At 37.2% G+C, this 27,343-nt stretch overlaps 1 protein-coding gene across 1 annotated transcript in view; it reads left to right on the top strand.

Annotated features, from left to right (window-relative positions):
- Cngb3 (cyclic nucleotide gated channel subunit beta 3) overlaps positions 1–27,343 on the top strand; it is a 129,480-nt gene that overhangs the window by 64,336 nt on the left and 37,801 nt on the right. Inside the window, exons 7-13 of the mRNA XM_075967652.1 lie at positions 3,175–3,225; positions 4,924–5,010; positions 8,446–8,510; positions 9,203–9,325; positions 18,204–18,345; positions 22,383–22,542; positions 24,026–24,123. Of these exons, the coding sequence (XP_075823767.1) occupies positions 3,175–3,225; positions 4,924–5,010; positions 8,446–8,510; positions 9,203–9,325; positions 18,204–18,345; positions 22,383–22,542; positions 24,026–24,123 (726 nt within the window). The remainder of the gene's footprint in view (positions 1–3,174; positions 3,226–4,923; positions 5,011–8,445; positions 8,511–9,202; positions 9,326–18,203; positions 18,346–22,382; positions 22,543–24,025; positions 24,124–27,343) is intronic.

Here is a 27,343-nt window from a genome sequence, read left to right as displayed (position 1 = left end):
TAAAAAGTCTAACCATAATAGGGGGAGAGGGGCTAGGTATAGAGTTGCCTGGCAAATTGGGATGAGTAATATGACACATGTGTGATGTCTATGTGTGTCTGTGTGTGTCCATGTGTTCATATGCATGTGTATGTTTGCATGTCTGCATATGTGCACATATTATGCACATGTATGTGTCTATATGTGTGTATCTGTGTGTGTGTGCGTGCACACACTGTGGGACAATAGCCTGTACCCTGTCACTTGTATTTTAAATAAATGCTGATTGGCCAGTAGCCAGGCAGGAAGTTGAGGTGGGGCAACCAGAATCCTGGGAAGAGGGAAGTTTCAGTCTGCAGTTGTCACCCAGAGAGGAAGCAAGATGTGACTGACTGCCTTGCCGAAAAAGTTACCAAGCCAAGTGGCTAACATAGACAAAAATTATGGGCTAATATAAGTTATAAAATTAATTAATGAGAGGCCTGAGCTACTGGACCAATCAGTTTAAAATTAATGTAGATCTCTGTGTGATTTCTTTGGGACTAAAGGACTTCATGAACCGAGATAGGGATCAGGTGGGACAGAAAACCCCTGTCAACCCCTGTGAGTGTGTGTGTGTGTGTGTGTGTGTGTGTGTGTGTGTGTGTGTGTGTGTATGAGATGTGTGTGTCTGTGTCTCTCTGAACATGTATATGGAGGCCAGAGGTTAACATCAGGTGTCTTTCTTCAGTTATTTTCCATCTTTATTTTATGAGACAGTCTCCCACTGAACAGGAAGATCATAGATTTGGCTAAACTGGTTAGCCACTGAGCTTCAGGGATTTGCCTGTCTCTTCCTACAAATACACACATAGCACAGAGTCTGTAGATACATGCTACCGTGACCATCAAACTCGGGTTTTCATGCTTATGTGGCATTTTACCTAATGAGCCATTTACCCAGCCCCAACTAACTGATCTTAAACATTATTAGGAGAAGATTAAAAATGCCCATATTAAATAACATGAATGATAATTGTTCGATGCTGCTGCTACTATATGCCCAAGTTCTAATAATGCAATTAATTAAGAGTTTATAAGAGATTTCTTCCTACACATAACTGAAATTGAATCTGAGTCTCAATGTTAATATTAATAGCCTTTGTACTCCTGTGATATATAGTATACATTTATCAGTCACTTACTGAGGCTAGACCTGTAAGGAACTGAGAAAACCCTGAGCTGGTGGTCCTTAATTCTATAAGAAAACAGGCTGAGCAAGCCAGGTGGAGCGAGCTATTGAATAAAACACCTCCATGTTCTCTGCATCAGCTCCTACCTCCAGGTTCCTGTCCAGATTGAATTCTTGTCTTGATTTCCTTCAGTGATGGGTTATGATGTGAAAATTTAAACCAAATAAACCCTTTCTCCCCCGCAATCAAACAAATAAAAGAGTATGTCTGACTTTTTTATGTAGCTCAGGATTGAAGGAGAAACAAACAGATGAAATACGGTGAACTTCTATGCTGTGTTAACAGATGTCATCTGATCCTGAGCGATAGCTGGTACTATCGATACCCTTCCACCTTTGCAATAACAGCAAACATGATCTGGGCTCCAGGAACAACCCCAGCAAAAGCATTCAAGTGAGAAACTGATACATTTGAGAAACTGAGAGATAGAGAAGGATAAGGAACTTCAAAATGTTGCTGAGACAAGAACTAGTTAGCCTGGCTAACTATAAAAGGAAATTTGAGAATTTTTTCCCCAAAAATCATGTAGAGTCATAGAATTAGACATGAATAGGGATTAAGTATCTTAGTTAGTAAGACCTTTGTCTGCCATTTTGTAATGAATAAGGAGGTGCACCACTTAAGTCAGGGAGACCACTGCCAAGAGAGAGACTGAACAGGAGAGGCAGAGAGTGTAGCCTAGGCTGACTATCCATGGATATGGATAGGCATGCTTGGAGAATATGCAGCACAAGGAACTCACAGTCAGGCTTGAAGAGATTGCCGAATAATGTTGAGTCTAGCTTTACTGACTACAGCTCCTGGATGTAATGTTAGAGTAAGTCCAAGAAAGACACCAAAATGCTGATCAACTCGTGCAAGCAAACCGAGTGGCATTTCTGCTTCCTTGAAAGAGAAGTCTAAAAATAAAAAAATTATTCCAGAAAATGCCAAGCACTACAAAACTTGTATCCCTTTCTTCATTCCTCTATCTCTTCATGCACAAAATATTTACTGAGTTCTGGGAACATTCCAGGCATTGCTTTACCAAACTGGCAAAGTCAATCCTGTCCTCAAGGAGATTATAATTCAGCCAGGTAGCCTGGTTTTAAATAAATTATCCAAGGAAATGGCAAAATTGCTCAACAAGTAAAAGGTGTTTGCTACACAGTCTGGTGATCTGAGTTTGACTCTCAAACCCAGGTAAAGACGGAAGGGAAGAACTAACCCCACAAAGATGTCCTATGATCTACACACACACACACGCGTGTGCACACACACACACACACACACATTACAAATACATACATAATGATGAATAAAATTTTACAAAGATCCAAAAATTTATTGCTTCAAAATATCCTGATTTCCACAACATAAATGTTAAGTGTTCCTGTGTGGCCTTTGCACTGTTTATTTTGTTATGAAAAAAGTAGGAAAACAAATTATGACCCAACTCCTGCAGGTTAGGGGTGGATATGAAAAAAGAATGTATTAAAGCAATATGACTGACTCTCCTGGTATTCCTATGTTAAACTGGAGGACAATAACAAAAAGGAAACAAAACAGATTCTGTGTTTCTTTTTGTATGTGTGCATTTTTGATTTGCCTTGGTTTGCTTTTGCCTTGATTTTTGTTTCTTTTCTTTTTTTTTCTTTTCTTTTTTTTTTTTTTTTGGAGAGAAAGGCCATGAAGTTAGGTGTCTATGAGGGTGAGGAGGATCTTGGATCTTGGAAGAATTGGAGGGAAGGAAAGAATATGATAAAAATATACCATATAAAAATGTTTAGCTAAAAATATATGTGAAATTAATAAAAAAGAAAACAAGCACCATGAATAGCTGTTTGTTTTAAAAATGCAAAAGGCTGTATAATGATAACATAATTATAAGCTAAGATTTAAGAAAAATAGGAGAAGGAAATGACTGTAAAAAGAGTAATACATGAAATCTGATGAACATAATCATGATATAAATGTATTACAGGTAGATCCAAATGAGCTGAAGAGACACTACAGAAGTTCTACAAAGTTTCAGGTAGGTTACTCACAAATAGGCCTAGAACCGCTTAAGCAGAACCATTTTCACTCCATATTTTATTCTGCGTGCATTTCCCTCTATCTGAAAATGAGGGCTTAAATATGTACAAGTCAAAGTAAGTAGGGGGCCCATATTTAACTTCCAAGTTAAATTGCAACTGGGGAAAGTGGGGTGTATCTTTTATAGTCCACAAAATTCTAGTTTGCTGTTCATGTGATGTGGTATTATAAAGTCTACAAAATTATATCTATTCCTACCTGTTCTGCATATGAGCAGAATAAACAATAGAAGCAGTTATTCAGATGACACAGCATCTCTTACTCTTAGATAAAAACATGATCTTATGCCTTATAGTTATCTCTTAATCTGTCTTCTAATTGAAAACAGGCACACATGGGGTAACCCAAGGTTGCCTAAGCCATTTCATGACTCCAGCCTCCCCCACCAAGGACAGTAATTTAGCTCTTTAAAGTCTGTTAGCAAATGTACTACCTGAGCAAGCACTCAGTATTGTTAAACTAGGTATCTGTCTGTCTATCTATCTATCTATCTATCTATCTATCTATCTATCTATCTATCTCTGTCTCTCTCTCTCTTTCACACACACACACACAAGATTTTTAAAAATATTTTTTTAAAAAGTAGACAAAATTATGTTGATTATTAAGGAGCGTCATAAGATTACCAAGGTATAAGAAGGCTTGAATAGTTTTAAAATGAGTATTTTAGCTACAGTATCACAGTGCTTTCCAATACTTTCTCTCATTTGCTTTGCTGATTGGTTGTAAACAGTGAAGATTTCTATCTCTCTTTAACCTGTGTAGTCTCTGATAGAAACTTTCCTACCAGGAAGTTAGTAGTAAAGCAACCCAAAGAAGACAGTGATGGAAATCACTAAGAAACCTAGATGAACCAGACTGACAAAATCCACTCTGAGCGCTGGAGGAATGAATGGACCATAAAACATTTTCATTGCAATGAATTTATAAGAGTTTCAAACAAAATCAAAAATAGATTTGATTTGTATTCTAGAATCTCATGTTTCAAAGACTATAAAAAATGTGTTTTAACATTAGCATCTGTGTCATCACTGAACTATATGAGATAAGAAAAATCTGAGCAAAGATGATGTCTAAGGATAGTTCCAATACATGTAGGGGAAAATAAAATATACTGGCAGTCTACAAACTAGTTTCCTTGTTCTCATGGTATTAATGTCTATAAATGGTAGCATGCATATTTAACTGAAAGCAATTTTTGGATTAAATAGTAAATAATTCATTATGGATTGTCAACTTTTACATAGTATTGTAGTTTCCTGTAAACTCACACTTGGTCCCTAGAACTGGGTCAGGTGGAGAAGGTTGTAGAGCTTTAAAAAGTGAAGCCTTGCTAGAAGAATCACCACACTGGAGGCCAATTTGAGTGTGATAGCTCTCTGGGCCTCTACTTCCTGTTAACTCTCTGCTTCCCGAGTTAGGATGTATTGCAGTCAGCCACCTTTTTCTTCCCTCCCCCACCCCCATGCCTTTCTGTCTAGGCCAGTCCTCTTCACTGTGATGGACTGTAACCCTCTAGATCCATAAGCTAAAAGGAACATTTTCATCCTTAGGTTACTTTGCAGAATATTTTATCATAGCCGCAGAGAAGTAGCTTGTATACATAATTATATGACTATGTATGGTCTTTCAACAGATGGATGTCATATCCATAATGCCATTTGAAGTTCTCTACATCTTCTTCGGGTTCAATCCAATATTTAGAACAAATCGAATACTAAAGGTAAAGAAACTATATTCAGCTGCCTTCTCCTTCTCCTAAATGAAGTCTTGAAGCAAGTTTAGATATGCTAAAATTTACAGTACTCTTAACTTTTTCTGGATGGCCTATTTCTTAGTATTCATCACTATTATGAATTTTTAAATAAATAATAGAAGAATGTCATTGCTTCTACTGATGGAAGTGACTCCTAATTGCTTCTAATTTATCTTACAAGTATTTTTTAACATCCTAGCTACAGTTTCTCCTCCCTCCTCTCCTCCCAGTTCCTCTTCCCCACTTCCTCTCATTTCCACCCCTATCCCATGGATCCTCCATTTCTTTACAACATATATTTTTCAAAACAAAAATAAGAGTGTTTTTGTACTTCTTAAGATTACTATAATTACAAATATTTTATAATTTTAATTTTTTCCTGTATCCTGTCTTATCAGAGAATTCTTGAATATTTGAAATATTAGACTGTAAAATAAAAGGGGTAAATGGGGTCACCTCTAAGTTTTTATTCACCTGAGATTCTATAATATAATAAAATAATAGAAACAGTGCAAACATAGTTTTAGATCCTTGTCTACAACTAAAATGTTCATCAAGATGTGGTAGCTCTCTATAATCTCTATAATCTTGAGGGGCTGAGGATTTCCTTGAGTTTGAAGCCAGTCTGGACTGAATAATAATTTTCAAGCTAGCCTGAGCTACAGAATAGATTCTGTCTCAAACAAACAAAACATCACAAAGTAGTTAAATTTTTGAGGCCCAGAAATGTGTCTATATTACAGTTTAACTAGCTTTAGAAAAATAAGGTAAAATTTTCTATGTATTAATATAGATATAAGTTAATAAATTCCTAAAAAAAGGAAAAAGCTACATAGAGAGTAATTTACAGAAAACTAGTTTATGTAAACTAGAAAGAAAAAATTTTTCTAGATTTACATAAACTCCTACATACTATTTTTCAGAAACTAATTAAAGCAGCTGCCTAATATGAGAAGGAAAATCAGGATGCATAAAGGCAAAAAGAATACAATTTTTAAGGGTCATATATAATGTTTATTTGAAATACTTATATGTATTTTCTATTCAAAAATATTCTAAGACATACATGTTTCATAAACTCAGCTTTGTTGAGTAACATACTATTTAGAGGAAAATCTGAATGACTTTTATATAAATACTTAAGAATAACAATTGTTAAAGAGTACGGATTGCTCTTACAGAGGATTTAGGTTTAATTCCCAGCACCCACACACCAGCTAACAATGTTTGGTAACTCATTTCTTAAAAATGAATACTAATGATAACTTGTACCTCAAAAGTCATCTTCCTTTAAAGGAACACAAAAGATTTTGCTAATTTAATAAATTGATTTAATTGCTTATTTTCTTGCATCCTGGGAAAGCAGGTTGATTATCTTTCTAGCGTAACCTAGCAACAGTGATGGATCCTGGGAAAGCAGGTTGATTATCTTTCTAGCGTAACCTAGCAACAGTTTAACTAACTGATGGATCCTACAACAATAGCAATTGCTATGTCTAACTCAAAGTACACACTTTGTTTCCATTATTTGTTTTAGTCTTCCCAACACATTTATGTTATCAGTGAGGTAGATGAGAATCAGCAGAGTGGAAAGCCTGCTCATCCACACTGATAATGTAGGCATTATTCAACTTACTCCAGATAATCTGCTATAATATTGATAGATAGAGATCAGGCACAGAAAGCTTTCCTTCTATGCCTATGATTTTTCTAAGTTTAAAGAGTCCTGCCTATATCCCATATTCCCAAGAAAACTCTAGAGGCTGCTGGTGTGACTTTGTAATATGAGTATTAATCGAGGCAGAACATGATCCCAAGAAGTCTAGCACCAGATCACCATCCTGTCAAACTTGGAATCTCAAAAGGAAGTTCAGGTGGCACGTGTTGAAAAATAACCAATTTTTAAAAAGATTTCTGTGGACTTTGGAGTTCACGTGGCTTTTTAATGAATGTTTATAAAATAATGAATGTTCATAGCGCATCGCTGAATCATGTTAGGGAGCCTTCCACAGACAGCATTTTAATGTAGGTTGTTACATAAATCAATACTGATGTTTTTCTAGTTGCATATTCCTATCTTTCAGTTATTTATAAAGCCGTTATTTGAATAGACAATTCTCTTGGGTAAATATTGTCATGTACCTGTCTCCAGATAGAAATGAAAAACATGCTACGAACACAAATTTTCTCTTCTATAAACATATTAGTTCTCAACAATGTCCTTTAAGCAAACTTCTAGTAAAAGCCCAATAAACAGTTATCAAACATTGAAATAATCACAATCGAAGCTTTTGAGGGATATTTTTAGGAATTCTGCAGGGAAAAAAGAAAATAATTTGTGTATATTTCTAATTTAAGAATTATTACCATAAAAAGACTTATTACCATTAAAAAATATGATGTTTTTACTCCAGAGGTACAGAAGTCACACGTAAATTGGGGGATATTTGAAACAAGTACTCTCTGAGGACCCTGTCTATAAGATTTCCCTTCCCAAGCACATTCAGCATATCAATGAAGACCTCCATACACTCTTTTCAGGGCTATTATGTCCTTTTGTAGCCATGGAGGCAAGGTACAAAGTAGAGTCACATGATGATAAATACATACCACCAGAAGGGCTGGCATTTAGCTCAAGGATTCATGGTGATTCCATGGTTTTATTCCATACCCTATTTCCTATAGAAATGAAGGAGGGAGGAGAGGCTGGGATAAGAGTATCTAAGGGAAGTGAGAGCTGATACAAAAGTAGTAATAAAAGAGAAATACAGCATTTGTAATTCTGGGCCTGAGTTACCTCACTCAGTATAATTTTTTCTAGTTCCATCCTTTTGCCTGAAAATGTCATCATTTCATCTTTCCTAACAGCTGAGTACCCTTGGTGTACATGTGCCACATTTAAGAAAGAGCCTTAAGGGAAACAGCAACTCTCTTTGCATTAGATCACATGAAGCTGTTGAACCTTCTAATAGAACACAACAAGCCTTTGCTAATACTTAGTGGACTTTATATTTTGAGAAAAAAATATATACAATTTGCCATCTCTTCCTAAAAATAAAGTTATTGTTGGCAATGATATATTTTTATTTTTTTATTTATGTTTTGGGAGTGTGATTTTAATCATGGCAAAATGGAATTTTATTATATGCATTAGAAAAAACTATTGATTTTCAACAAGCATTATAAATAAGACTGAAACAAAAAGATAGAAATAAAATAAAGCATTAATCTCTGTGGTTTGGCAAAGTGTTAAAGTGCACCTTTAAGAGAAAATACCATTAAATATGAGATGTCTTTAAGGACATGAATAAAATTACTTTCAATGAATAAAATGCTAATATATTTATGCAAATAAACATGCAGTTGAATTACTTTTTCATTTTCTGCTTATTTCTTTTACAGTACACTTCATTCTTTGAGTTTAATAATCGCCTGGAGTTTATAATGGACAAAGCATATGTCTATAGGTGAGTATCATTGGTAAATTTGGAGCAAGTAGAGGAAATGATAGCAGAACATTTTAGACAGTATTTAGAAGACAATAACCATACTGCTCAAAAACATAGGACATTTTGTATTTTGCTATAAAAAATGCATTACACAAAGTAAATTGGGCTATTTCAAGTCAGATTAAAGTAAGGAAGCCAGAGTAGGAAAGAGGATCTATTGTGTTTCCACTTAAACAGTAAAGACAAGCCCACTCTTACAAGTCAGCTCTCCATCCCTCATGATGATTCATGCTTAGTCTAAATTTCACTCATTTGTCATTCTGAACTACATGAGCACAGAGACCTTCAGTCACAGTTCATCACAGCCTGAAGTCCTCTGAGCCTTCCAGATACCCAGGTAAACCTGTGTGGCACAGTTTATGGGAATCAGATGAAGAGGTGACCCTTGAGGCATGTTTTTCACAGAGTTGACTCACACCATCTGTGCAAAGAAATGAAGACTTTTTTACACTCTGTCAAGCCCATTCAAGACTCTACAGCAGACAACATGTGATGTCACCTTCTCTTTCTACTGCTCAAATGGGAGTTGACACTTGTGCAAATGTAAAGCAAGATGGCTCATTGGAGACATAGAGCAAACAAAAACGCTGAAGTCAGCCGCTTTCCAGAAACAATGTCAACCCTTACTTTCTGTTTATTCTTTCTGACAGAATCATTCGAACAACTGGCTACTTGCTGTTTGTTCTGCACATTAATGCCTGTGTTTATTACTGGGCCTCAGACTATGAAGGAATTGGCACAACCAAATGGGTCTATAATGGTGAAGGAAACAAGTGAGTAATAATTTTGTGTGCTTCTTAATTTTCAGTTTGGGTATATGAATTTTTATAAGCCAAAATTTTTCTGAGTTTTTATAAGCATATATTAATTTTAAATAATAATGAATTTACTTATGGCATCTCTTCAAGAGGGTATATAATATATGTTAGCCATATCCACACTTCTCAGTACCCTTGCTTACCCTCTCCCCACTCCCATTGGTCCTGTTGTCCTCTTCCCAGCTAGTTCCTCTTCTACTTTCAGGTTATGTGTGATCGCATATGCACGTGTGTGTGTTTTCCTGTGTGTGTGCACATGCAAGCATAAGCGTGTGCGTGTGTTCACCTGTGTGTACATGCCCAAGCATTTGTGTGTGTGTTTATGAGTTTAATTTGGATTATTTACTGAAGCATGGATAAAAGATTATAGACACTTAAGCAGCTTACCAATAACTATGCCACTAAAGACAACTGTTAATCACTACGTAGCATAGGCAGTAACACCTCTCTTGTATATTAGTTTGCTGTCAAGTAAAAAAGCATAAAATAGAATAGAAACTACAAGAGGTTATCTGATACACACAGCAGGGTTGAGTGTGTATGCATGTGTGTGTGTGTGATTATGTATGTGTATTCAAGATCGTTTTGCAAAATGTGATTCTTACTCTGAACCATAATCAAAAAGTTTGTAAGACTCTGCTTTAGGTAACTTAGCAATAAGTTAACTTAATAACTTTAATGAGGGTTGTTAGTAGTGATTAATGTTAATTATTTAGGGGGCAGGTGCAATAGTAGCTAATTAATTGATCACTGAAAAGTTTCATGGATTTATGAGTCTGCTATACCCACTAACTAGATTGAATAAAGAATAATAATACTCATAAATAAAACTTGACAATTAAGCAGCAAGTACCTCATGAATTAAACAGGTCACGTGAAATTTCTAATGCAAAAGAATCAGGGTTCAATCATGACAATAGAATTATTTAATGGCAAAATGTTCCTTTACGTCAATACAAGACCTAGAATAAAGTAAACTACACTAACTTTCTGACACTGGACACATTAAAAGACAATGTATTCACTAGAAAGAAAGAGTACATCACAGAATACCTGTGAAGGGCAACACATAGCAACCTAGGGATGGAGAGCAAAGAAAATGAAAATATCTCACAAAAATATTTACTACTCAAAGCAAGTCAGTTACATATACAGATTTATAAATGTTGTTTTACTTTTAATCTGAACTTCTTTTCTAAATACTTTTAATATTACAGTTACATCATTTCCCCTTTCCCTTTTCTCCATAAAAACCATCCCATATACTTCTCCTTGATCTTTCACATCATGGCCTCATTTTTTTAAAAGATTATTTATTTATTTTGTACACAACCTTCTGCCTCCATGTATCCCACACACCAGAAGAGGATTCCAGATCTTATTATAGATGGTTGTGAGCCACCATGTGGTTGCTGGGAATTGAACTCAGGACCTCTAGAAGAGCAGACAGTGCTCTTAACCACTGAGCCATCTCTCCAGCCCCCTCATTTTTCATTAATTGTTAGAAGTGATTATTTTTTAAATCTTTATAGTCAAAAGGCCCACTGATTGTGAAACACACACATGCACACACAAACACATGCACACAGAGAGAAAAAAGAGAGAGAGAGAGAGAGAACATGGCCCTAGAAAGCTTGAAGATCAATCCTGTATAAACAAAATGGATTTAGAATGTGAATTGATTCATGTTTTACTTTGATTTGAATAATATTATAGAAAATTAAGATACCAACTATAGGAACTCAGCCAATCCAGGTCCACCATTGGACTCCAGCCATGCCTCTACCCCACGCCGTCTGGCTGGGGTTAGAGGAATTCAATTTATGGTGCTGGACAGCTGAGCACTATAACGATATCTTTGATGAGGAAGCATGGCCTATCCCAGCATCGTGATTAACTAACTGAATAGGTCAAGGACACCCATTCGCTGGTCTGGGTTTGTCCTCCCTGTCTCCGAGGAAAAAACACGGGCCCATCTGGCACCTTGCAACATGAGCCAGCCCAGATGGGCATTATAGGATGAGCAGAGATGGTGATGGAACTGATCCTTTGACACACTGCATCAAGGGAAAGTGAGCCGTGTCCTTCCTCTAGGCAGCACAGAAGAGCTGACCCTATTGATGAGAGCACAGGTGAGCCAATCCTGAGATCATGGGGGTAGGAGACTGAATTCCACCTCTCTTCTGGCTTATGGCAGCACGGGCTGGGGAGAGATGCTCTTCTCCCACTCCCACCCATCAATGTCTAAGGTAGGTAGGAGAGTTGACCCTGAAGTAAACTGGCCCTTTCACAAACTGCAACACTTGGGAGAACAGGTCCTGAACATTGCCTGGGCAACACAATAAAAGCCAACTCTGTTGGTGGAGGTGTGAGTGACCCAGTCCTGAAGTGGTGAGCATGGAAGACTGTCCCTATCATCCATTTTCTTTTGGCAGCATGAGCAGGGGAGAATTGCCCTTCTCTCTCTCTCTCTCTCTCTCTCTCTCTCTCTCTCTCTCTCTCTCTCTCTCTCTCTCCTCCCTCCCTCCCTCCCTCTCCCCCCTCTCTCTCAAACACACACACACACACACACACACACACACACACACACATGCTCATCATTGCTTGAGGCAAATGGGAGAGCTGACCCTGCGGGCATAACAAGAGACCTGTCCCTGGGCCCCACCAGCTGCACCACTCAGAAGAGCAGGCCCCAAAATAGTGAGCATGGGAGACCTAGCCCCACCAACTCTCATCTGCTATATGGCCTCATGTACTGAGAAGAGATGCCCCCCCACACACACTCACTCATCAATGCAGATGCAAGAACTGGCCTTGTGGGCATCCGAGCATGAAAGTTGTCTCTAACCCGCATCAGCTGCAACACTTGGGAGAGCAGACTCTACACCTTACCAGGGCAGCACAATAAAACCAACCCTCTTAGCAGAGGTGTGGGTGAGCCAGTCCTGAAGTTATGAGCATGGAAGAGCTGTCCTCACTACTCATCTGTCTTGTGGCAGCGTGAGCAGGGGAGAGTTGCCCACCCCCTGCCATCAACACCCAAGGCAGATGGGAGAACTGGCCCTGAGGTCATAAGAGCAGAACTGTCCCTGCTCCCAACAGCTGCAACACTTGGGAGAACAGGACCAGCACCTCACCTTGGTAACACAATAAAGCCACCCCTGATGCAGAGTTGTGAGTGAGTTAGCCCGAAAACCATAAATAAGCATGGCAGAGCGGTCCCCACTACTCATCTGACGTGTGGCAGCATGGGCAGAGAAGAGATACCATCCCCAGTCCTCTAGGTCCATTAACACCTGAGACAGGTAGAGGAGATGGCCATGGTGACCTCAGAGCAGAAGGACTGTCCCAACCCCTCACCAGCAATAGCAGTTGGGCAAGTGGTCCCTGTACCTTGCTGGGGCAGCACAGTAGAGCTGGTCCTGATGGTGTAAGTGTGGGAAAGTTGGCTCTGAAACTATTAGAAGACAGCAGAGCTGGATAATGTGCTTAATATGGCCCCTCAAACACAAGCAAAGCAAAGGTGGACTCGCAGGTTTCCATCACACTACAAACAGTCCACACGAAACACGAAACAATCAACAAAATACAAATTCAACCTGTGAAACTGGAGAAAATATTTACAAATCATATACATGATAATGGGTTAAAGACCCAAATATGAAAATTTTCTACAGTTTGATAGCAAAAACTTTCAATAAGCAAAAATCTAAAGAACATTCTTGAATGAAGGCATACAGAGGGATGGCTGATAAGGATGTGAGGGATGCTCCATATCATTAATCATCAGGAAATACATATCAAAACTACAATGGAGCACCGTATTTCCCCTCCTAGAATGATAAAAAAGGGAAAAGAGGTGTCATGAGAAACAAAGAAAAGGAGGCAGAAAAAGAACCTCCATATACTATCAAGGGATTTTAAATTAGTATAGAAAACAGAATGAAGTCATCTCAAAAATGAAAAAAAAAACAGTCTTTTTAATGATTGACACTCTTAATAAGTAAGATAGTACCTCAGTGTAAGTTTGATTTACACTTTTTTTGATAATTAATGACACTGGGCTTTTTTTCATATGCATTTTGGTTACTTGAACATCTTTCCAAAAATATTTGTTTAGATTATTTGTCCAATTTTTAATCAGGTTGTTTCTAGAGTTCCTTATATGTTCACAGAGGCATAATTCCTGTTTTCAACTTTTCTTTAGGTTCAATCTTAAATTCTCTCATTGTTTTAACTTGGAGCTGTGTGTTGTCATGCATTAAAAATTTATAGAGAGTCTGTGTATTAAATTCTCCAGATGGAATCTCCTTGAAAAGATTTATCTGCCTGGACTGTAGATATTAGAGATGGACACCCTTGACTAATTAAGCTAATCCTAGAAAATCAATATGATGCCATCTAATTAAATTACAAATCTTACCTTTGTTTGGGCATGTCTGGGTATGCAAGACATGACTGAGAAAAGAATCCAAAAATAAACCGCACAGCATCAGGGCAAAAAAAATCCAATTAACATAGCATACTATTTAATATTTTAAAAGTTCAAGGCTAACCCTTGAGACTGGGAAAATCAATGCCAACGTTTCATATTTAACTATCACTTTTAACATCTATAAACAAGAAGGTGAAGGTAGATAATACTGTGTTTGTTCTTATTAACACTAAAATGATGTAAAATATAACACTAAAATGATGTAAAATTCCTGACCATATAGGAAAAAGATTTAGTCCTTTCCCACTCTTGGGAAGTATTAAGTTTAATAAATTTTCTCAGCTTAAAGAAACACACAGATTGAGGACCTGTGTCCTTTGGGTGATAGAACATCGAAATACAACCTGTAAATTTATTTTTGTACTTTGTCTCTTTGACATCTAGTCCACTGTTAGTGAGTTGAGGCCTTCTGGGCATTCACTCCGTGATATTTTTATTGTCTAAAATATCCAAACTCTTCCCCAAAAATGTTTGTGGGATTTTGTTACTGTTCTGGTTGGGGTGGTTATTCTTATATCCATCAGGTTAAAAATATTTCATGTCCTTTAAAATGTATTGGATTTGAAAATAATTTACTTATAGATTTGATTTTTTAAGTACTAATTTTAGCACCAGTTTATTTAATTCTTTATAAAACTACTCTTCTTAGAATTTGAAAATGATTACCTTAGTTCAAAGACTAACACAGTCATAAAGTACTAAAGTGTTCCTTCTCTGTGTAACTCACTAGTACAAGAAATAGAGCCTGTTATTGATGTATTATTAATTGCTATTAGGAGGCATGCATGCACACGTATGGGGGTCAGAGCAGAATTTTATGAAGTCATTTATCTACTTTTATCTTTACATGAGATTCAAGGACTGTCCTGAAGTTGTCAAACTTGTGGATGAGAACTATTTGTGCTGAGCAATCTCCTGAGCCCCCATCCCTGATGCTTTAACTTAATATTTTAATTGCCTATAAAGAGGCAGTTTTCCTTAGGAGACTTTTGAGCATACTCCATTTTGGTTGGTTTTACATCCACCCTCCTCCTCTCCACTTCTATGCCCCATCTTCCTCACTGCACCCTTTTGTCATCATTATTCCTCTCCCACTTTAATATTTCACATATTCTATTGGCTTCCTCGACCCTCTCCTTAAAGACTCATTTTCATCTTGTGGACCCTTTTCTAGTATCGTGATGTTTATTAACAATAACACCACCTTGATACACGTATTTATCACTTAGAAGCCAGGATCTGCATATGAGAGTCAACAAACAGTATATCTTTTTCTGACCTTGAGTTCCCTCATTTCAATTTTTTCCAATTCCACTCATTTTTTTTCTGAAAATTTCATAATTCATTTTTATTTATAGTCAAAATTTAACTTTCTGATACACATTTTCATTATTAATTCATATGCTAGTCAAAATCCAACCGTATCCTATTTCCTGTCTGTTTCAAATAGAACATCAGTGAGCATGGATAAGTAAATGTCTCTGGGGTAGAATACAGAGTCCTTTGGGAATATACCCAGGATTAATACAACTGGATAATTTAGTCCTATTTTAAAAACAAAAAACTTAACTAAGACAAAATACTGTAAGAGGTTCTAACCTGCCATGAATACCAGGGAAAAAAACCTAATAGAGACCCACTGAGTTGAATGCCTATCAATAAAATATTTGGATTTTAAATTTATTTTTTAGTTATTTGAGAATTTTAAACAATTATTGTGATCATAATTCATTTGTTACTACTCTCTCTAACTCCTCACATATCCATCTGACCTCCCTGCCACCCCCAACTTAATGTCTTCTGTCAAAAATATAAACATGAACTCCAATTTGTATTGTCTGTATATTCTCAGGCATGGGACCATCCACAGAACCATGATCTACCAACCAAGACCCACACCCTTAAACAAAAGGGACTATCTTTCCCCAAGAAACCATCCACTGTCCACAGCTCCTGAGTTAGTAGTGGAGATCATGAACGCCTTCTCACTCCTTGCTAGAATATTAACTGGCTTGATCTTATGAAGGCAACCACAACTCATGGGAGCTCAAGAGCTCAGCAGTTCTGCCATATTCAGAAGACACTGTTTCTCTCTGGTCCTCCAACCTCTGGTTCTTATAATTTTTCTTTCCTCTCTTCCATATGCAAGAAATTTTTTAAGGATACATTAGGAATACCTGATCCAGGCTGTGTTATCAGAGATAAGTAATTTTATTTGTTGTTCTACAGTTCTGAAGTTCTAAATAAATAACCTATTCCATCCAAGAGTTGTTTCCTTACTAAGGAAAGAGTTCTCATCTCTTCTCACATTTGCATATTTATTAACATAATAAAAATGTGTAGAAAAAAGTGAAAAAATTTATCTGTTCTATTTTTCATTTGTGTAAACAAGTATATCTAAATTATTAAGAGTTACCTCATCAACATAAACCTACATGATCTATATAATATTTTCAACATGTTGTTAGTTTGCTAACTAAAATTTTTATTAATTTATTTGCTTTAGTGAGATGGAGGTTACCACAATGTGCATGTGGAGTTCTCCTTCTCCTATATTAATTAAAAGTGACTCAACTCAGGTTTGTTAGGTTTGTTGGCAATTATCTTTACCTGTTGAGCCATCTCATCAGCTCTGGTTTGGCAATTTAAAGATAGCCTCAAATTCTTTGCCATCCCTCTCAGTGAGAGATGGAGTCCCTTATCTTCCAATCAATTCAGACTAGGAATTTGCTTGACAAATACACCAGTACAAGAAATTAAGATGTTGTGGGATTTCTGGATTATAAAATCTCTTTTATTTTCTTCTTGGGCTATAATCATTCTAGGAGAAGCAGCTGCCATTAAGAAATCTACTAATTTATCTATTATAGTTTCTGATTTTATGCTCTTATGGGCTGTGTGCGTGTGTGTGTGTGTGTGTGTGTGTGTGTGTGTGTGTATGCTTGCAGGTATGCATGTGTCTACATGAGTGTTGTTTTTTTTTTCTTGGTTTGTCTATTTTCTTTATTTTATTCTGGTTTGTTATTGGGTGTGATAGACTGTTTTCCAAAAACAAAGAGAGAAAAGGTATGGGATTGAATGGGTGGTGATGTAGGGACGATCTCTGAGGATATGAGGGGAAAATGTAAGGGAAAAAATATTTTCAATTAAAAAAAGAGGTCGTGCATTGCTAGTGGGAATGCAAGCTGGTACATCCCCTTTGGATATCAATGTGGTGATTTCTCAGAAAATTAGGAAACAACCTTCCTCGAGACCCAGTAATACCACTTTTGGGTATATATCCAAAGGATGCTCAAACACGCCACAAGGACATGTGCTCAACTATGTTCATAGCAGCATTGTTTGTCATAGCCAGAACCTGGAAACAACCTAAATGCCCCTCGACCGAAGAATGGATAAGGAAAATGTGGTACATTTACACGATGGAGTACTACACAGCAGAAATAAATAATGACATCTTGAATTTTGCAGAAAAATGGATGGAGCTAGAAAACATCATTTTGAGTGAGGTAACCCAGACACAGAAAGACAATTATCACATGTACTCACTCATAAGTAGTTTTTAAACATAAAGCAAAGAAAACCAGCCTACAAATCACAATCCCAGAGAACTTAGACAACAATGGGGACACTAAGAGAGACTTACATAGATCTAATCTACATGGGAAGTAGAAAATGAGAAGATCTCCTAAGTAAATTGGGAGCATGGAGATCTTGGGAGAGGGCTGAAGGGGAAGGGAGAGGCAGGGAGGAAAGCAGAGAAAAATGTAGAGCTCAATAGAAAAACAATGAAAAAAAAAAGAGGTCCATGTACCTTGAGACAGACAGAATATGAGGAAATCCAATCTAGTCACATGAGGAAGATAAGTAGAAAGTTTTCTTGCCATCCTCAGTCAGACCAGCATAAGCTTAGACTTGTAGGAGAAGAAGTTTCCTTGGGCATTACAAGAAGAGATCATATGGAGAACATAGAAACCCAGCAACATTAAGATTCAAGGGACAAGGCAGCTGACCTCAAACACATATTTCCAGATGTCTCCAACCATCGCAATCATTCCATCCAAAAGACCATTCACAGTGGAGCACAGACGGCACATCTGTGCTAAGTTTTGTACAAGTCTCTCACCCCCAAATTAGAAGTCTGGTAAAGTAGACCACCGAAATTTGGAAACAGTAAACATCCTCCTTGGATTTAAATGTTTAGTCAAGTCCTAGTGTTTATTAAGATGTTTACAGTAGCACACACACTGTTTGCCAGTTCTTGCACATAGTTTTTGTGTGTGAGCTAAATGGTGTTACAATAATATGTACAGGAAAATCTATGCATCTTTATTACAGGTATCTGAGATGTTATTATTGGGCAGTTCGAACTTTAATTACTATTGGGGGCCTTCCAGAGCCACAGACTTCATTTGAAATTGCTTTTCAACTCTTGAATTTTTTTTCTGGAGTTTTTGTGTTCTCCAGCTTAATCGGTCAGGTAAGCAGACAGTGAATCTGCAAATTTTGTTCATTTTTAAAAGGCTAATAAATATTTATAAATTTTATGGAAGAAATATTGAAATCTGTAGTTTTTTTCTCTTTCTCTATTCTCTTCCTTCTTTTACTCTTTGTCACAGATTTAATGAAATGTGCTTAGACCAACATTACAACATTGACTTTTTTTCAGACAGTCTTGATACATAGTCTAGGCTAGCCTTGAACTCATGGCCCTCTTTCCTTTCACTGGAGAATTATTTCACATTCTAAGTGCTGGAACTACATATCCATGCCACCATACACAAATGTTCTTCCCTTTTAGTCATTAAATCTTTCAGAAGACCTGCTGGCCAAGTTTGTTAGGATATATACCCTTTGAATTTACAGTAAAGACATTGTAATTCATAATACATAGCAGATTCTAGAATCTGAGTCAAGTGTTTCATGAAACATATTTTTGCATAGCATGTTGCAAAGTGCATAATGCATAGTGGGCCTGTGACGTGTCGGAAACACGACTGCAGTGCAGTTATGCAGTACAACTATGTGCAATGCCATATAAGGTTATAATACATGATTTAAGAAACTGATTACTGCATCACAAAATCAATACAACCACTAGAAAAACTACTGATTCTTAACACACTCACAGTAGTATGGATAAAATCCATTCTGTAACAATAAGGACTACTTACCACGATGTTTGATACTGATCAAAATCGTCACAACTCAAATAATACATCTATTAATGTTAAGTGTCTGCTAAACATGGCAAATGTCAGAGGAGCTTAAAAATCCTCTATTGTCCAGAAAAGGGAAGCTTCTCAAGTTACATGGAGCAGATGCAGGTGAAGCATTCTCAACAGCCAGGTAGCATTCAGTCATCATCAATAGGCAGGCCAGTTAATCAGAATCAGTTATGAAAAGATGTCAGTGGCAAAACATGAAATGTGTTTGAGATACAAATGACAGTGATGGGGCAAACAATCTTTGAAAATAAAAAACAAATGCAAGAATAAAATATTTTAAGGATTCTGAATGCTAAGTTTGAGTTTTACCTTGATAGTAATGAAAAGCAGTCTAGGGAGGATATTGAACACGGAGATTCAACGTTTATTATAATGTGAACCAGAAGAACCAGTGTTTTTAAATATGTGTATTATAATTCTTAGGTGTGGTAAGTCTGGCAGATCAAAGACAATTGAAAGGATTAATTTGTTACACTCAAAGACCTTAAAAGGAGGGAGCATGCCACCCATGAAAATGAGGATGCTGAGCAAAATAAGTAATTACTGGGCTGGGGGTTTCAACTGAGTAAACATTAGTGTAAGCTAATTTGAAAAATTTTATCAGGCTTTGAGATGTTGATCTATTGGTCTGGTGCCTACTACTGTCATATACAACAGGTGGTGTATTAAATGTGGGAGACTGTAAGAGGGCTATAGAAAGAATAAGAACTAAGGATTGGTTTATTTGAATTATAAAAAGTGTTCTCAGGAGAGTTAGTCACTGTCTCTCAGAAATTAGCTATAGCTAGGAAGAGCAATCAAGGTTTTGGACAGCAAACCTCTGAATACAAATACATAAAAATACAGAAAATAGATAGGTGGTTAATATCAATGCATAGGGGCATGTCAACTTCATCTTAGACATGTTAATGGACTATATAGGGAAGCTGGAAAGATAACTCAATTTAGGTATTGGAAATATTGAAATATTTGGAATACTGAAACCTTGGAACATCAAGAAGTTAAAATTTTTAAGTGTAAACTATCATAGTAATGAATGGGGAAATTCATTATGGTTGAAATATAAAACTAGTTGGAAAAAAATTAATTTAAGTTTAAATGAAATGAAATAACACAATTTTTCATAATATATAAAATCAATATGGGGTGCATTCATTGTTTTCACATTTTTTCATTTATTTTATTGAAAAAAGAAAACAAACTATCTTTTTTATTTTACATATCAATATCAGTTTCTGCTTCCTCACTCCACCTACTTCCCCACTTCACCCCCCATCCACTCCTCAGATAGGGTAAGGCACATTGCTTTGGGGAAAGTCCAAGGCCCTCTATACTATATCATTTTTACAGGTAGGGAGACTCTAGTTTGAAGAGATTATGAAGTTGGGCAGGGTGTAGTGTCACACACCTTTAATCCCAGGATATGGAAGGCTGAGTCAGGAAAATCTTTGTGAGTTCAAGGTCTGTCCAGGACAGCTAAAGCTACATGGTAAGGCCCTATCTCAGAAAGGAGAGAGAGACTAAGAGGCATGGCAATTCATACTGTCTTAAATGGACAGTTGAAGTAAAATCTAATACACATTGACCCCTTGGTGTGTGCAAAGACATTTTGAAAAGACTAGAAATTGATGTTTCCGTACTCTAATCTCAGCACTTGGGAAGCAGAAGCAAAAGGAGAGGGAAAGTTCAAAGTCACCCAATCTTTGGAGCTCAGCCAGGATTGTATTGCTAGAATCTGTGTCAAATATCAATAAAGAGAAAAAGGGAAAGACTGCCCAGTGCAGTGTGAGTCCTTCACCACTGAATGCTTGAGCAACCAAAACTGCATCCCTTGAGAAAGTCTGGACTCAGATTCTACTTTAGACCAATGGACCCTCAACATGCATTTCAAAAGCTCTTGTGGTGATTCTTATGCATGTAAAAATCTAATAAGTGCAGTAACCTGCCTTTCAATTGTATTGAAGATTTAACCAGAGCAAGAACCACCTGAAAAAAAGAACTGACACAGATGCTTAATATTGTTTATAAATACTTGGCTGATAGCTCTGGCTTGTTATTAGCTAACTCTTACACTTAAATTAACCTATAATTCTTATCCATACTTTACTTGGTAACTTTTCTTAGTATAGTGTGCCTATGTTGCTCTCTCTGCATCTGCCAACACCTTTTTGACTACACCTTTTCCATCATCCTCGCCTCGCCTATGCTTCCTGCCTGGCTACGGGTCAATCAGTGTTTTATTAAACAAATTCAAATGACAAATCTTTACAGTGTACAAGAGAATTATTCCACAGCAAAGAGTGGATGTAAATGGAGTCTGTACAGCTATTAGCAAATACTTTTAAGAAGTAGATTCTATTAACTCTAAAACTTTAAATTGAGGAAGCCATCACAATGAAAGGTATTTGAACTAAACTTAAAAAAAATACAAAAAAAAGAAGAGGCAGTAGCTTTTCCATAAGCAGAAAAGTCTCCATGGCTGCTAAAATGAATGAGCTAAGTATTCTTGTGAAAGTGAGGCCTGACTTTCCTTCTATAATAATAAACCCATAGTCAAAGCAAATTTATAACCATTTGCTTCTCTCCATGTGAGAGAAAGAGCCAAGCAATATATCTTTTTTTTGTGCTGAGACCTTAAAGATCAGCTTTTAACCTAGAGTGGGTTTTTATGGCTGAGTTATAAACATTCAAGAACTAAACCTGACAGTTCCTTAAGGATTGTCACAGCGGCAGACAGCGCTTCAGTAATTTCAGCACATTTCAACTTCTGCTGAATACCGTGCCTTGAGCATTATAAGATTTGATTTTATTCGTCTAAACAACACAAAAGGAAGACCAGAGGCTGAAACTGCATGATAAGTTGAGCCTGTAGAGCCAGCCGACCTGGCTGTCTGTGAAGGGTACTTTCATGGAAAGACTCATCAAGATCAACCAGCCATTCTGCAGGATAATTGCCAAACTCTCAGTACACTTCCCTTGCATCTGTGCAGAGATTATAGTTGCTTTAAAATGTCAACTAGCATTTTCATGGTAATACATAAATATGTGAAGATTATGTGCATTCATCTGCATCATGAGACCAAAGCCTCACAAAAAATCTCACTCGATTTGTATAACGTGCTTTATTAGTGTCGGTGAGATAATCTGATCTCCAACGTTTTATTAGGACCTGATATGTCAGAGTGTTAAAATCAGACAGTGAGGGCACTAAACAGGGATGTTGCATAAGGATGAGCAATTCAGATGAAATTTCTCTCCTGGGTGTGAATGACGATGCTTATGGTTTTAGATGCGTGATGTAATTGGAGCAGCAACAGCCAATCGGAATAACTTCTTTGTCTGCATGGACCATATCGTTACCTACATGAACAAATACTCTATTCCTCAGAGTGTGCAGCATCGAGTTAGGACTTGGCTGGAATACACATGGACCTCTCAGAGGATACTAGGTGAGCATGACAAATGATGGCTTACAAAACTGTAAACCTTATCACATAATAAAAATTATATGAGATAAAAAAGAAGAATTTGGATTTGAATAGTAGGTTGAAAAATAAATGATCTCTCAGACATTAAATTACTATGGACTTTTTTTCTTAAATGTAGAACCATATTCCAAGGTAAATATTGGAAGAGAAAGGTTAAATTATACTCAGTGCCTACCAGATGCTAGGAATTACATGTTTGCCTCACATCACATGCATACACACACATATACAAATTTGGGGAATTGGGTGTCATTCACCCCTTTTCAGAGACAAGAAAATAACAGAGGCCTTAAGTGCAAAATTTGGCCAAGAACTCATAACTGGAACTGAGCCCCAGGTCTGTTCTGTGTGTGACAGCTCCTCTCCTTGGGAGCAGCACAAGCTTTTGAGCCGTTTACATTGTACAGCATAGTTTGCAGTCCTATGACCATTACGTTTAATAACTTTAAAGTTTCAAAACTAATGTTATACAATATTCATTATTATAGTTAAAATACTTCATTGCTCTCAGACTGAAGAGATGGCTCAATGGTTAAAAGCACTGGTTACTCTTCCAGAGGTCCTGAGTTCAATTCCTAGCAACCACATGGTGGCTCACAATTGTCTATAGTGGGATCTGATGCCCTCTTCTGGCATAAAGTTGTACATACAGATAGAGCACTCATATACATAAAATAAATAAATCTTTATGCTTCATTGCTTTCATGAGCAAAATAGCACCGTTGTGATGTATGAAAGGCTGGGTATAGTAGAATTGCCTGTAGTAATTCCAGCACGTGGGATGGCCCAGTAAGAAGTTTATTGTAAGCCGGGCGGTGGTGGCGCACACCTTTAATCCCAGCACTCGGGAGGCAGAGGCAGGCAGATCTCTGGGAGTTCGAGGCCAGCCTGGTCTACGAGAGCTAGTTCCGGGACGGGCTCCAAAGCTACAGAGAAACCCTGTCTCGAAAAACCAAAAATAAAAAAAAAAGTTTGTTGCAAATTCAAGTCCAATATGGGCTACACTACAAGGCCTTGTCTCTCAAAGCAAGAAAGGGACATATCTGAAAACCCAATGCAATAAAGATAAAGAAGGAGAATCACTGGAATCAATTGGTCAACCAGTCTAGACAGTAAGTTCCAAAGACAATGAGAGTCCCTATCTCAAAATCAGAATGGAAAGTAATTAAAGAAGACACCAATGTCCACATCTAGTCTCTAAACAAGCACACATGGCACATGCACACACATGAATTAAACACACACATGTGTGCATGGGCACATACACACACAACCTTGATGAAAAATATGTAGATCTACTATTCATAACAAAGACACTGGATTTAAGATATTTTTATAAAATATTTGCATTTTGTTATCTTCATTTTCATTATTCTTTTGTTTATTCTTTGGTGAGTTGCTTAACTAATCCTATTTTGGGGTTGATGTATTTATTTTTACAAAGATGAGTCCAGCTTGCTTGAGAACCTACCAACGACAATGCAGTTATCTCTCGCCATTGACACAAATTTCAACATCATCAACCAAGTGGAGTTGTTCAAGGCAAGTACATTTATAATTGATAGAAGAATGAAATATTAATTTCTTCATAAATTCTAAGTTCTTACTTTATATGAAATTTATGAGTTTCTTCCTATTTTTATTACATTTTATTAATGTATTTGTTTTGTGTGTGCACGTGAACAATGTGGAGGAACACGCATATGCCAAGGTATGCATGTGGCAATCAGAGGGAAATTTACAAGAGTCAGTGGATCTCAGGAGTCAAACTGAGGTGAACAGACTTGGCAGCTGGTACCTTTTCCTGCTGAACCATCTCACTGTTCCTGACTTATGTTTTTTAACAAAGTCAAAATAACCTGGGCCATTTACAAGAATCAACAAAATTATGGGTCCCTGTTCAACAGACAACTTGCTCTTTAGAAGCTTCTCTGTTCTAATTAGTGTCAAGGAAAAGGAGTTCTTCAGACAAGTTCTTCAGACTCTTCTTGCATAAATTTAAATTTAATTAAACTTCACTGTTCTGTCTTTGCTAACACGTGCATCACCTTCCGCTTATGAATGTGCCTTAGCAATGCAAGATGAATCGAGTTCCCAGATCAGCTCTGCATTGGCCTTCTCATGTAACTATTACTAATGTTTTAGACTTAGCTTTTTTTTTCTTTAAGGAAAAGTCTTGTAATATAGCACTAGTCAGCTTAAAATCTGCATTAATAAAAATAAAGAAATTTTAGTATGGTTTGAATGATGATGCCATCACCAAAATTCATGCTGAAATTCAACTCCAATATTAAGAGGTATAGCCTTGGGCTAGTGTCTGAGTCATAAGAAGTCTGTCTTCTTGATATATGTCTTTTCCTAGCATGAATGTTTATTCACTCCAGACAGGGCAATGATGACAGACAAAATAATTCTGCCCAAGTATAGCTTAAGAAAACAGTGGGTTTGGAGGATTTCTTGCAGAATCATAGTTAAGGAGTTACCTGGAGAAGCGTGGGTCACTCAAAGGCAGCTGAATGACAGGAAAGCTCACCCTAGCATCAGTAATGACTCACAAAATCTGAATCTCTGAAGTTTCCGCTCAACTTCAGAGCAGCCCCTCTTCTCTATTAACTGCTCACTGTTTATAGATCCTTGCAGACAGGTCTTTCTGAGCTTCCTGGCTCTTACAAGTTCTGTGAGCCCCATAAGTTTCGTTACCTTCTTATGAGTATTTCCTTCTCTAAAAGATTGACTGTTGGAATTTAGAGGAAATAACAACATGTCTCCTGACTATGAGTGCACAGACTAAGATCTGTTACTTTGGAGTGATAAACTCCCACGTGGAAATGTCATGTAACTAATTTGATTTCCTAATCTTGTGTTCCTGGGAGAGGTTCAAGTTAGAACAATAATTTAGATCTACCCATATATCGATGTCTTTTAAGCATGGTATCAGTGTAAACACCGAATTTCAACAAAAACTGAAAAGAAATTGTAATCCATGCTGAAGCACATGCCTTGAAATCCATAATCACTACCTCTGGCCAGAAGAGGAAAGAACAGAACTGTGTGGTGAGATCGCTAGGCAGAGTTACTTCAAAGACTGGGCCAATCATGGCTGGCTCTGTATGATACTGGAAGCAGGACAGTATTCAAGGACTCTTGACCATGGTCAGATCTAGATTTCCACCTAATATCTAGATGATATTTAAGTTGCCAGATGACACAAAACAAAAAAGAATAATCTTAATTGTGCTGATTGTAAATTTTAATTTTTTAAATTAAACATTTTTAAACAATGAACAAGCCAAAATTAGCAGCAACAAGTATGAAAGTAAAATTGAGAACTTACAAATCAAATTGAAAAGAACACTAGTGTTAAGAAGAACATTAGTTCTTTAAGAATTCTTTTTAGACCAGTACTGACTTCAATCTTTGTTTGAATCACAGAGTTATAGATGAGGTTTCCTAAATTTTTACCTACATGGGTTTTGTTGATTACTTAAACTACTTTAAGTCTAACATATCAACTCATGAATAATAAGTTTTATGAGTGACACTGAATTTGAATATTTTTCATCTGTGAGATCAGGGATTGGTCAGCAATTGCTTCTAGAAGGAAAGTAGGGATGCAGATATCAAACAGGAATGTCTATAGTACACAGCACAATTTCTGACAGAGAACAGCTGGGAGACCTCTCTCCCATAGTGTTTAAGCAGTTAACTGTTGGAGTAGGGAGGAAGGCAACTCAGAGTTGATATAGTTGACTCTATGTTACAACTCAACTATTGCTACCCTAAGTAGCACGATTAAATTCTGGATAAGAGTGGGGTTGTTGTTGTGGTGGTGGTGGAGGAGGTGGTGATAGTAGTGTTGGTGGTAATGGTGGTGATGGTAGTGGTGGTGGTGGTGATGGTGGTGGTGGTGGTGGTGGTGCTGCTGCTGCTGCTGCTGCTGCTGCTGCTGCTGCTGTTGTTGGGTTGTTGATGTTGCTGCTGTTGCTATTGGTTTATTGTTGTTTTGGGACTAACCTCCCACTATATAACCCTTCTGGTCTGGAACTCAATATATAGACCAGGCTGGCCTCATACTCACAGATTTCCATGGGATTGTTTCTCTTGAGCTGTACTTTTAGGACAAATAGAAATAGAGTGCAGTATTATGCAGCAATTTCCTCCAAAATAAACCATGTCATCTTAGAAGGAGGATCATTAAGACCCAAGATATTCTAAATGGAGATGAAACCTTGGATCATTTAGGGTAACTGTTTAAGGCCCAGGGTGACCTAAATGAGGTTTCTTAATACTCACAAAGTAAAAACTGAAAAGCTTCAAGAATTCTTCTAAATTGACCAGATACTCTAGGCCCCTCATTCCTCAAGCTTATAGAAGCAGAGAGGACTGTTAAGCTGTGCAACTCTGAAGGAACTCAGACAAGCTGAGTGGTCTAGACAGAGACTCAACAAACTGCTTGGAAGAACACCCTCCAATGTCTTCACATGCCTGAAGGCTATGCAGTGTGCTCCAGGGTTCCTGGACTGTCACTCATGTTGGGGTGGGAGCACTTGGGAGGGAGGGTTGATCAGCTCATGGTGGCTAGAAAGCAGAGAGAGGAAGAGTCAGAGAAGAGTCAGGGCTTGGGTCCCAAATTCCCTTCAAGGACACATTCTAAATTGTCTAATTTCCTTTTGTTAGGCCCTAAATCCTCAAGGGTCCAGCAACTTCCATTTCTCTGGGATACTATCATCTGGGGATCCATTTTTAATATGTGAGCCTTTAA

This window comes from Microtus pennsylvanicus, chromosome 3 (assembly GCF_037038515.1).
Source record: "Microtus pennsylvanicus isolate mMicPen1 chromosome 3, mMicPen1.hap1, whole genome shotgun sequence".
Lineage (NCBI taxonomy): Eukaryota > Metazoa > Chordata > Mammalia > Rodentia > Cricetidae > Microtus > Microtus pennsylvanicus.
The sequence above is the reverse complement of the archived record's forward strand: the minus strand, read 5'-3'. Positions and strand labels throughout refer to the sequence as shown.